The sequence below is a fragment of the Melanotaenia boesemani genome, chromosome 5 (genome assembly GCF_017639745.1).
Source record: "Melanotaenia boesemani isolate fMelBoe1 chromosome 5, fMelBoe1.pri, whole genome shotgun sequence".
Lineage (NCBI taxonomy): Eukaryota > Metazoa > Chordata > Actinopteri > Atheriniformes > Melanotaeniidae > Melanotaenia > Melanotaenia boesemani.
In genome coordinates this window covers 27,773,737-27,785,923 of record NC_055686.1, presented here as the reverse complement: position 1 = coordinate 27,785,923, position 12,187 = coordinate 27,773,737, and the positions used below count along the sequence as shown (strand labels likewise).

Sequence of the window (12,187 nt, the reverse complement as noted above, 5' to 3'; positions counted from 1 at the left end):
ACATTTTTCTGTTTTTTAGAGCATGTGCAAGCCTTTAATTTAGGCTCTTATCTTGTGCGAGGTCAGGTGACAATTTTAGTACAAGCCCTGGAGCTTGTAGCTTGTGAACTACAAGGTTCTTGTTATAGAAAGGTTTTTAATCATACTTTTAAAATAAATTCAGAGAAGAACTTTAATTACAAAATTCAATTTAAAAGGTTGAAAATAAAGGCATGTATAAATTTGCACATAAAAGCTGTTCACACTTTTATACAATATCTTGAAACGCATTTTTAGTTCAAAACATTTTTTTTAAACATCCTTAAACGGAAGTCCCGCCTTCCTAGTTCCGCGCTCCCGTCTTGTTTTTGGGTACGTCACCAGCTCAGCGCACTGGGTGAGTGAGCGCGCGCCTCCCGGACTGTAGCTGCCTGTCATCGCTTCGGCTGACATCACACAGAGGATTTGCCACAATGTCAAACGTCCACAAGCAGCGCGAGCTCATGGCTTCCCCGCGCCACTATGAGACGCATCACCGCATCCTACGGCTCGTCCTCTAAATACAAAACTCCAATTAATCTTTCGTGGGTTTATCCTCTGTTCTCGGACAGGATGCTTTTGAGGTAAGATGGGTTACTCTGTTCCTTTTTATTATTAACTATCGTTATTAAATCATGCCTTATAATTATGAATTGTTTGGGGTTTTCGCCACTGATTATGTAAAGATACTTTTCAATTCTTCAAATATTAAATATTTAAATGACATTTCCTCCTCTCCTCTTGCAAAAAAGTTGTCTAACATCGATTGTCATGGGCTGTTACGTAATGAGAGTGCGGACACTGCCGAGCAGATGTTACACTGAGAATGTGATAAAAAAAATCTGATTCACGACTTCCATGTCTGCGTAAAAACAGCATCATTTCTACCACACTGTAACACCGAGACTGTTGCCAAGCCACATTTAATCCTTCACTGATTCATTGTGAGGAAAAAAAAAAAGTCTAAGTTTCAGAAATACAAGAAACTACTAACTGCTATTGGTAATTATAGAGAAAAATTGTTAAAAAAAAATAAATAATCTATATCAATATATGAATTTTGAGCCAGATTTTAGTCAGGTGGATTTATATGTAATTAATTAGCATAAGAATGAAGAAGGAAATTGCTTGTGTGTCCCAGCAGGTCAATGTGAGTGTGTGAGACAGGTCAGAGGTCATGCTGCGGAGGGACTCCCACAGCCTCTTTACCTCCGGAGAGACATCTGACAATGACTGTGAGGTGAGTCTGTTTATGCTACATGCTTAATAGATTTTCATTTACACTCAGTTATATTAAAACTAGAGGGATGTATAATCCAGTACAGCCAGGTGAAACAAATGACAAGCAGGATGAGTCACTATTTACCTTTTTTCTTTTTTTTTCTTGATTAAATGGTTTTTAAGCCTCCATAACTTTCACATCTGCAGTCTAATCAGCCTCCATTTTTGAGCACTCGAAATACAAGTAGGTGGAAAAGGTTACAAGCCAGATTACATCACTGTAGCATTAAGTGATGCATGGCATAACTTTTGCTAACATCTGAGAACCCAGTTTTCCACCAAAGCTTTAATACCTTGCCTTTACCTTTTCCAAAATGCTGGTGGCTCACATTAAAAAAGGGATAAGAGGCTTTGAAAAGTCAACAGTTGTTCATCTTCCCTTTCTTTGTCTATGTCTCAGGTGGGGGCGAGTTGTGAAGAGGTAGATATAGTGTGTCTGTGCGAGGCTGGTCCCTGTACACTTTACTCAGAAGCACACACACCTACGCTGGTGAGCGCTTAGTGTTTCCATTAGAGTGTCTGTTGTGTTGATCAACCTGCTCTGAGTGTTTCTTGGTCTGTAATCAGGCTGTAAATACTTGCCTCCAGCTTCCCGCTGACCTCGCTGCATTTCTGTCACTGCTTTTCTTTCTTTACTGTATAGTTTTAAAGGAACCTCTCACAGCAACTTGTCAGTGTATTTATCGTACAGTTTCCAGATCGATCACTCTCTGATGTCTTTCTGTTGTTAGGACACGCTGCTGTGTGAGAACTGTGGGAAAAACAGAGTCATGATAACCAGGTACTCTGAGGGATATGGCACAGAGGTAATGGTTCTGCTGATCTAAAACCTTATAAGACTTTTATTATTTGTGCAGGAGTTTAAAAATGATTGATGAAACAGAAAACGTAATTAATGTCATTGGACTAATAATGGAATTTTAGCAAATAATGGTGTCAGATAAAAAAAAAGACACAACCAGCTCATGAACGTTGGGTTAAAGTTTAATTGGGGTGATGATTCAGTACAAAGAAGTCTACAAGTAAAGGCATTCATGGATGTAATCAGACCAAACAGTTTTAAGGACTCTTTGAGGGTTGTGGGGACTAGAAGGCTGCTTTAAGGATAATGCATCATCATTGGTGTTTTCTGAAGTTGTGTTAGCTTCACACACTAATGCTGAAGTGGTATAACAGCCACCTGACAGTTGGTTGATGAGTCCAAATCATGTTGTAATTCTTTTGTGAAATATACACTTGCCAGCCACTTTACTAATCCACCTTAACACAAACTGCTTATCAGCCAGTCACACTCAATACATGTCAACATGGTCAACACAACTTGCTGAAGTTCAAACCATCCATCCATCTTCTGCTGCTCAAGCAGAGCCTCATCAGCCTCATCTTCCAGTTCATTTCAGGGAATCCCTAGGTATTCCCAGACGCAGTCTCTCCAGCATGTCCTGGGTTTTCCCCTGAGCCTTCTCCCAGTAGGACATCTCACCAAGGAGGCGTCCCAGAGGAATCCTAACCAGATACCTGAACCACCTCATCTGGCTCCTCTTGAAGAAGAGGAGCATCAGTTCTACTCTGAGCCCATCTAGGATGACCAAGCTTCTCACCTTATCTAGAAGGCAGAGAATATACTTGCTTTTTAACCTCATGTTTGCATATTCAACCTCCTCCATTGGCAGTATTGTTCACTAGCATGCGTACTATGCTTGTTACCGGAGGATTCCACTAGATGGAACATTAGAGAACTCAGACTGGATAGAGTTGTTGAATTTGTAGAGTGTAGACAGAAAGATAAATATAGACAAAAGACGAGATTAGCATTTGGTAAAGTATTTGAGATTACTGTGTTGTCTTTAAAAGACCTTTGACCTTTTGTGTGTCTGGGAAAATTGGCCCCAGCACTGTCCCTTGGGGTTAATCTCATGGTGGAGCTTGCAAATGTGTAATGTTAGGTTCTGAGAATGTGCACCCTTCAAATAACTATGATAAACATGATAAATTTTAGTGCTGGGCAACAATTTAAAATTTTTTATCGCGATTAATCGCATGACATGCTGCAATTAATCGCATTGTTATGTGCAAAATGTCTCTTTCCTTTAAAAGAAGGCCTACAGCTATAAAAAGAAAATGCAGTAAGTTTTGGTTTACAAACACGACATCACGGGTCTCTAACCTGCAACTCTGGAGCTGCAAGTGTCTCTCTGGACCTTCCACAATGCCTCTAAATAAGTGGCTAAAATATTTTTTTTAATCTATCTTTCTTGTCATTAGGTTGGAAACCAGGGACTTTTTTTTTTCTTTTACATCATTTTCCACAATTATCTACATCCCTTAGAAGAAAGTCTGTTTATCCTCTTTTTTTTATTATAAAGGTTTTATGTTTTTCTTTATTTTAAAACCTAAAGGTGGAAATAAAAACATGGTTCTTCAAAAATAACAAATATCCTATGGTGGCTCTTCATTAAATATATATCTATTAAGTTGCCTTTTTGAAAAGTCTCGTAACATTTGCGTCTCTAAAGGATTTTTATGTAGTCTGTTGAGGAAAAAATGGCTCTTTGGATTGGAAAGGCTGCAGACCCCTTCACTAAACACATAAACAGATTTAGCAGCAGTTTTCTCTTTAAACACCAACAGTTAAAATATTTCTTCATATATATTTATAAAATCAAATATTTATGAGAAAGAAGGATGAAATGTTCAGGATTTACTAACTAAAAGGTTAAAAAGTCAGCAGGATGAATTTAAAGCTGTGAAGCTGCTTCCTTCTAAACACAGAAGGAACAATATGTGATGAATTTCAGCATCAGGTGAACAGACAGAAAGCAGGATTAGAATCTCACAGCTTCTAGATGGTGAGGAGAGAGAAATATTCACAGTATGCACAATAACTTCCATCCATACACCTTCAGTGCTTCAGTTTCCAGATTTCTGGCCTATAATTTCTCTAAACTTTCATTTTTAGCTTGACTGCACCTGCAGCCTCCGCTACCAGGAGTTAAGGGGTTAATATCTCATTTACGGGTGTAGCGTCAGATGTGCAACTAAACATGTGTGGTATCCACAGAAAGTCCAGAATCTCAGCTACCAGCTCAGCAAAACCATTTCTGTGTCCACCGAACACAGTTAAGACAACAAACAATTCAAAGACCAGGTACACAAAGTCCAAATGATGTCACAGATGATGTCTCCCCATGAACACGAACAAACGACTCCTCTACTGAAAGCTCACATCTCACAGATTCCACAGCTGGAAGTTTCATCTCGCTACGACCAAGATTCACCGAACCAGAGGCAGAAGAAGACCCGATTTATGCTGCACGTTTGTAAAAGTCAGAAAACATGTCTTATTTTTGCTGTCTTGCCTAAATTAAAACCACTTTTATAAAAATAATAATAAATTAAAAGTTTCTCATTGTCTTTTGGGAGCAGTTTCCGTCCGCATTAATAAAGCGTTGTGTTAACGTGCCCAGCACTGATAAATATATTTTTGGCCTAATGCTGGGCTTACACCAAATGATTTTCACACAGACTGAAAACTGAAAGTCTTTAGTAAAACTTAGGAGTTTTATTGGAGTCACAGCTCACTCCTGTCATCTTGATTGTTAAGTTTAAGGTTGTAATCTGTGCTGTTTCATATTGTCTTTTCCTAGTCTTAGAACAATATCAAACGTGTTTGATATTATTGCGAGTCGCATACCGCACACAACCAACAACCAATAGATGAGCTCTGACAAAAGTAGAAACAGGAAACCTGACAGCAGCCCAGACAAAAGCCCAGACACCCTGGAGAGGAAACTCATTTCAGCCGCTTGGATCTGCAGGATTCTGCTCTTGGTCACTACCGAGGACTGTCATAGGTGAGGGTAGGAACGTAGACCAAAGGGCAATTGGAGACAGACTGATGCTGAGTTTACAACTCTGTGGATGACCCTGTCGATCTTTTGTTCCATACTAACGTCACTTATTACCAAGATCCTGAGATACTTCTCAGCTTGAGGCAACGACTCATACCCAACCCGGATGGAGCTCTGGACCCTTTTTTCAGGAGTCAGTCATGGCCTCAGACTCATCATCCTGACTGCTTCACAGCTGGTTACCATCCCCAATTCCCAGACAATACCACACTGTGCAAAAGTCTCAAGCCACCTTACATTGCTTTATATTTTGATTTCAAGCAGCCACATCTCTTCAACAACCTTTAAAGCAGTCTTGAACATTAGCTATTTAGACTTTCTGAAGGTGTGTAAATGTTTTTCTTTGGACATTGGCTTGTTTTATTTCTCTCTTTTTGTTCTGTATGAAGAAATGAGGGTTGGCACAATACTTTTACACAGTGTTGTTACACAGAATTAGAAAACTAAACTAGTAAACACTGCCTGTTATTTTACATTTGTAAGCTTATTATCTGGCCGCAATTATCACCTTCAATATCCTTTTCTTTTGGCTGACTTATAATCAAATAGCAAAAGTGATAATAACGTCACCTTCGTTCTTCTTGAGAAGGTCGATACCATGGGGATATAAATAGGAGGTTATTTATATGATCTCTGAGCTCATTCATCACCTTATGGACAGAAGCGTCAGCTGATTTGTGCATATTAACAAAGTGACATAACAAAAAGTGACACATGGTCACACTCACGCAGACAGATGCTGTCACTAAGTGATGCTTTTGCTTAACTAATCGTGATGAAAAAGGATGATTCACCTGGATTTTGTTGAACAAGTTAAACAAATAAATTTTGATATCATGTGTATTTGTGTTTTTCTTTATTGCAGGAGGAGTGTGTATTATCTGACCCTCAGGGAGAGAGTGACGCAGATGCTGATATAGAGGACACAGACTGCAGGTGTGATGTGGGCAACGCTCTCACACTTCGCTTTTCTAGTGGTTCTTTCTTTCTGCTGCTTCTGACCTTTTTGCCTGATTGGTTCAGACTCCACGAGCCCGGTTCCCTCCAGCGAATCAGCTCACGGAGGCGCAAGCGTCCTCGGGTGGCGCGTCAAGACACCACGGAGAGCGAAGACGATGGTGGGCGGAGTCACAGATCCCATCGCTGGAATCTCCGGCTCAGTCCTGAGAGAGCACAAAGCAGGACTATACTGGAGGTAATACACCCCAAAATCAATCTGTTTTTTTTTTTTTCTTCAATTTATGTTCTGGTCATCGTAACTAATGCTAATGAAGTCATTGTGATATCTACTAATTGTTTTTACAGAGGTTGTGTCATGCTTTTTGCCCATTCTGCTGAGTGTACTATAAAGTTTTGACTGTATTTATTAAGTATGCAACGTTACGAAGTCCACACTGAAGGGAGTTGCTGCCGCCCACTGCTTATGAATTGTTGGTAAAGCCTTGTTTCTAGTCCACGTTTTACTTCCATTACTCACCTCACCATGTTGTACATTTGCATAAAGCCTGCATAGCAGTTAGTCCTGAGTGCCCTCAAGTAAAGAAGGACCTGCAGCGTTGCTATAGCTAGGACTGGTCGACTTCATTTTCGGCAAGAAGGCTCATATCGGCACAGTGTAATCTTGCATGTCTGTTAACCAGTGTCAGTATTAGAATAATTCCTCTCTAATTTCCGCTGCGCCCTTCATTTGCACCCACTGAATAGCTCGGCTTCCGTTACTTTCTTCTTTTTATGGTTTCCATTGGAGGTTGGAACCTCTAACTGATAATGTCTGATAGTCTCTTTTGGTACTACATTGGCCAAAGGTTCCAGGCAAGCTGAGCCGATACTATGTGGTGATGTGGAAACATTGCGGAACTGGTTCCAAACCATCTCTGGTTACAGCACAAAAGAAATAAATAAATAAAAATTGCTACGTTAGAGACAGTTTTTTTTGCTGGATCAGGGTCTGGAGGCAGGTTATGAAGACCATCTGACCAGCTGAATGTTAAGAATGCCATGGTTTTACTAACCAGAACCAACCCATCTTTTAATCTGCTTAATTCAGGAGGGAACAATAAAAGAAAGCTGATTTGAATGTTAAGTGGCATTTGGAAATACCAGTTAGCATTACTGAGGGCGTTCCTAAACACCAACTGTTGTATTAATAAGTGTTTTAAAGCTACACTGGTGATATAAACACAACAGTTTGCAAGACAAATTGGGAAAAAAAATTATCTGTTGTTGTTAAAATAAACTTTGTCCTGGACTGTGGTCCTTTCCAGCAATCACACGAGGAAGGGTCAGACATGTCTTACAAGAGATATTTAAAGTGATGTAATGACTTGACTCTGATGCTTATCAGCTAGAACCAACTTAGAATTGGCCCTGTAACCAGCTCTGAACCAGAACTGGGACTGTTGTGGCTGAAAAGAGATGAGAAGATCATCATTTGTTGGGACATACGACTCCCTTACGTGTTTCACGAAGTCAATAAAAGTCAGCACATGATTTTGAAAATAAATCACTAATATCCCATTTGTGGATCACATGTTGTGTTTAATACTACTGGATACATAAACATGTTTGTTAATTGAGAAAATAGATTTACAGATCGATCCTTGTTTCTTCTGACAGGAGTTGAGTTCTTCGCTCAGTCACTGAAGATCACTGCCAAATATATTTTATGTTCAAACCCTTCATTCAAATTTGTTTTTTCTACCCATCATTAGGTTGCTAAATCATTGTAATGTAATGCACACATAGAGAAGTTGTGTGTCTCGTCTGTGTATCCACAGCTTTGTACACACTGTCCTGGTAAACAGCTGATTCCACCCACAGTGAGAGATGCTGCCTAGAATGAAAGCAAGGTGTGGAGGAGCTGTGCCGAGTCAAACTACTATATGATACCTTACCATGTAATGGAAAAACACCAAAGTATTTGCTCCTTCACTTTTCCTCTCAGTCCACCTGCTTCTTTCATCACCTAAATTTCTCTACAAGTGGTCATTTTATATGAAAACAATGACTTCATTAGACTTTTTCTATGTTAATTTAGTCCCTAAATAACTAAATAAGTGAATGTTGAGTAATTTGTAGTTTCATGGAGCCTCATTCCGTTCTGCTTCAGATTGTCTGATAGGAAAAAAACGACATGTAAACATTAAACAAGACTATACGAGAGCAGAATAATAAAAAAGGTAAAGTTGACACTAGCTGTCAGGAAGCAGAATCTAATCACGTAATAATTTTAATGACAATGATGAGAATAATTGTTATAACACTAAATATATGAAGAAAATAAAATAGATTTGGATTTTGGTTCATGTTGCACAGCTGTAACTATAGCCAAAGAGGTTGTTCAGATACGGTCCAATCACAGGTAGAGAGCTGTTAGTATGTAAGTGTGTGTGTTCACATCTGACAGTTAAATGTGTCCCTACATGCATCTTTATGAACCTTTACTGTATGTAAATGAACATGTCGCCTACGTCATACAATCTGATGTGTGTATAGGCAGACTCACACTAACCCAATAAAGGAGAAAGAAGTATTTATAAGCCGGGATTTCAAACTTCAGTTAAATGATAAAAACTGAATGTCATTACTTTTTAAAAGAGCCCTTCTCTCTAAAATGGGGTCAGTTTAGTTTTACATTTGATTTCTGTTGTTATTGCCATGAGCTATGAGTTTAACTGGTCATACAATCATACACTCACCCGTCACATTATTAGGTACACCTGTTCATTGCTTGACACTGCATCAAATTATTGCATTTAGACATGAAAACATGGTCAAGGCCACTTGCTAAAGTTCAAACTGAGCACCAGAATGAGAAAAAAAGGGGATTTAAGTGACTTTGAATGTGAATTCATGGATCCATCCTGCCTTTTATCTACAGGTCAGGCTGGTGGAAGTGTAATGTAGTGGAGGATATTTTCATGGCACTCTTTGGGCCCTTTAGTATCAACTGAGCATGATTTAACCAGCACAGCCTACAGCATGTCCATCCCTTTATGACCACAGTGTAGCATCTTCCAGCAGGATAATGCACCATGTCACAATGCTCAAATCATCTTTAACTGCTTTCTTGAACATGACAATGAGTTCACTGTACTCCAATGGCCTCCACAGTCTCAGTCAATTAGAGCAGCTTTGGGATGTGGTTGAACGGGAGATTCTCATCATGGATGACGAAGATGCAGCAACTGTGTGATGCTGTCATGTCAATATGGAGCAAAAATGTTTCTATCACCTTGTTGAATCTATGCCATCAAGAATTAAGGCTTTTCTGAAGGAAAAACAGGGACCCAGCAAACTTTGTACTAGCAAGGTGAACCTAATAAATTGGCCGATGACTGTACATGACATGTTTGGTTTGACTGTATTGGACAACAGCTGCAATTGATCTACATACGCTCTTTGCAGTAGTGCTTTGCATAGGCATGCCTACTTGTTATCGCATTCTTTTGCCACATGGGGGCAGTGGTGAAAATTTTGGAACAGCTTAAAATGTGGGCCCTTCTTTGTTTTCTTTACCTGTCATTAGATTAGATTATAGGAGCTATCATGGAAAAACATTCTGCTTTGAGCTGAAAGTGTGATGGAAAAGGTCTCTGCAAGTCTGAGCAGATCAAATGAGATATTTTCACACAAACAAACGTAATAGGGATTGTGAATAGTCTTTTAATTGACAGTTAGGTTAGATACCTAAATATTTTCAAGTGCATTTATAATCTTTTTCTAATTTTTTCGTGTCTGTTTTAGGAGAGTGTATCACAGGTCAGGCCACTGGTCATCTGTCGGCCGAATGTCGAGAAACAGAAGACTCCAGCCGAACTGTCACAAAGCTCTAAACTGATGTCGCTGTGGCCATCATCCCTCTCTCTTCCTTTTACCCTCCTCCTCTTGCTGCCTATCTCCCTCTCCTTCATCATTTTCATTGTGTCATTTCTTTTGCCGTGGGCCAGTGCATGACATGACATGACTAAACTGCAAGAAAACCTGACACCCCAATCAATATAGTGGATAGAAGAGAATCATTATTCTTTTCCAGCATTACCAGATAAACTACTGTAATAAAGTCTTGATTAATGTTTTTGTCCAGAATTCTGGAAAGGGGTTAATCGTCTTTTTTATTTCATAACAAAAAGCACAGGTTGAGGCTTTCATACCACACCAGTCTGTCTCCTGCCATGATGAACACAACTCAAACTCAGTGCTTGATGCTGGCATAAAATCTCACCTTGTCTCACTTTCTCACCCCCTCTTTTTTTAAAAATAGACCTCTCATTTCGCTCCATCTTCTAATGAGCCACATAAGTGATACGTGGAGGAAGAAGTTTCAGGGTTGTGCAAGTACTTTCAGAAATGGAAAAAAAAAAAAATAACAGACTTCAAAAATACAGAAACCATGTGAAAGACGATGCTGCTGCACTATGCAATTCCTCCGGTCCTACTGTGGCATCTTGACTGCTGTGTCCCATGTCCTTGGTGCTGTCATCACCTTCTTGGCCCCCCTTTCCTTTTCTTCTCTGAGGAATATACTTTGTTAATGCAGGGACTTGTGGCTCTAAAATAGAGTGTGACCTAATTTTAAAAGCAATAGCAGCAGAGATCAGATATAGCTCCTGTCGTGTGTAATCTACAGGACATCTGTTAGTTTAATTAATGGATTACAAGGATTATTTTACTTGTTGCATACTGATTTAAAAACAGGTTCATCCTTCCTTTTTCTGCCTGGCTCCACTTGTATCTGTTTATAGTTGAATAAGCTGACCTCAACATAAAATGAGCTTTAGTGAAACCTACTGTAATTATTTTAAAGTGATTTAAAAACAGTTACACAGTCATACAGGTGATCTTATTTAAGTCTATTATTATTGTTTAAGAAAACTAAGCTTGACAATCAGTCATGTTACTTATTTCAAGCTGAAATAACTAATAAGGGCCATTTTGGCTTCTGTGTATTGTCTGTTTCATGTTGTGTTTATGTTTTTTTTTTTAAGATTTTGATCTTAGAATGATTAGTTTTGTTTTGCTTGCAGCCTAGCACAGAAATGTTCATTATAAATTATAATCATGTTGTACTGTATTAACTTAACATATTTGTTTTTAATACCTTTCCCCCACTGCTTGGTGTATAAGTGTCTTAAATCTTAAAAGTTGTTTTTCTCTGTATGTTCCCCTCTCTGTTTTATGAGGCAATAGAAGTTCAATAAAACTAGATTGTATTTTGTCAAAATAAAAGAGAAAAATTTCTTTTGTGCCTTATTTTATCAGGCTGGATAAGGAAAAAAAATAAGGATATTTCGTTGACTGTAGTTTGCAAATTTACCATTAGATGTCGCCAAATCGTGCAAAAGCCACAGTGTTGATTGGTTATGATGCAGTTTTTTAAATTGGTTACTACAGCCAATTTTATACCACTGCCTTTCTACAAACATTTGCAAAGGCTACTTTGGAAAAAAATTATGCAAGACAACACAATCTGAGAAAACTTTTTCTATGATGGAGGAACTTTCCATAATTCTTTTTTTAAACAATTCATGGCACACAGACAGAATGGAAAACACGATAACACTTGGCATATATATATATATATATATATATATATATATATATATACTAGTAGAAATACAGGCTAGTAATCCTCAAGAGTCTCTCAAGACTGCCCAAAAGGCAAAGCCTTTTCAGTTTGCACTCCAATTCCCATAAACTCTCAACTTGTTACTATATTTAATCTCTTAGAGTAAAAACAAAACATTACACATTTTATTTAGAAACTTTACTAAATGTTAACACATCTTATAATGTCAACTTCCAGTCTAGAACTAGCTTAAACTTGAGCCAGTTAGCTTAGCTTAAGCTAAGCTGCAGCCAGGTTTTCATTGAGCTTAAGCTAAGCTAACTGGGTTCCGGCTCTAGCTTCAGACTGACATTGTAACATTATTCATGTTTTGGTGTAACGTATGTTAGAAAAACTTGAAATCTTCACT

General features: G+C 38.6%; 1 protein-coding gene across 2 annotated transcripts; it reads left to right on the top strand.

Moving 5' to 3' along the window:
- The first annotated feature begins 387 nt into the window (after nt 1–387).
- Nucleotides 388–11,449, top strand: si:ch211-63p21.1. 2 transcript variants are annotated; one of them, XM_041985743.1, is made up of 7 exons: nt 388–602; nt 1,163–1,258; nt 1,700–1,789; nt 2,031–2,105; nt 6,076–6,146; nt 6,234–6,405; nt 9,957–11,449. In XM_041985743.1, exons 2-7 carry the CDS (start codon nt 1,196–1,198, stop codon nt 10,164–10,166), a joined length of 681 nt encoding a protein of 226 aa, XP_041841677.1. In that variant the 5' UTR covers nt 388–602; nt 1,163–1,195; the 3' UTR covers nt 10,167–11,449. The 2 variants fall into 2 exon arrangements, with proteins under 2 accessions (XP_041841677.1, XP_041841676.1); XM_041985742.1 differs by having other exon boundaries at nt 1,160–1,258.
- The last annotated feature ends 738 nt before the right edge of the window (nt 11,450–12,187 follow it).

Bases quoted from the DNA above. Each gene is read 5' to 3' on its own strand.
- si:ch211-63p21.1 (XM_041985743.1), top strand. From the start codon at position 1,196: ATGCTGCGGAGGGACTCCCACAGCCTCTTTACCTCCGGAGAGACATCT. The intron at 6,147-6,233 runs GTGTGATGTGGG...TGATTGGTTCAG, and splicing joins ATAGAGGACACAGACTGCAG to ACTCCACGAGCCCGGTTCCC. The intron at 6,406-9,956 runs GTAATACACCCC...TGTCTGTTTTAG, and splicing joins AAAGCAGGACTATACTGGAG to GAGAGTGTATCACAGGTCAG.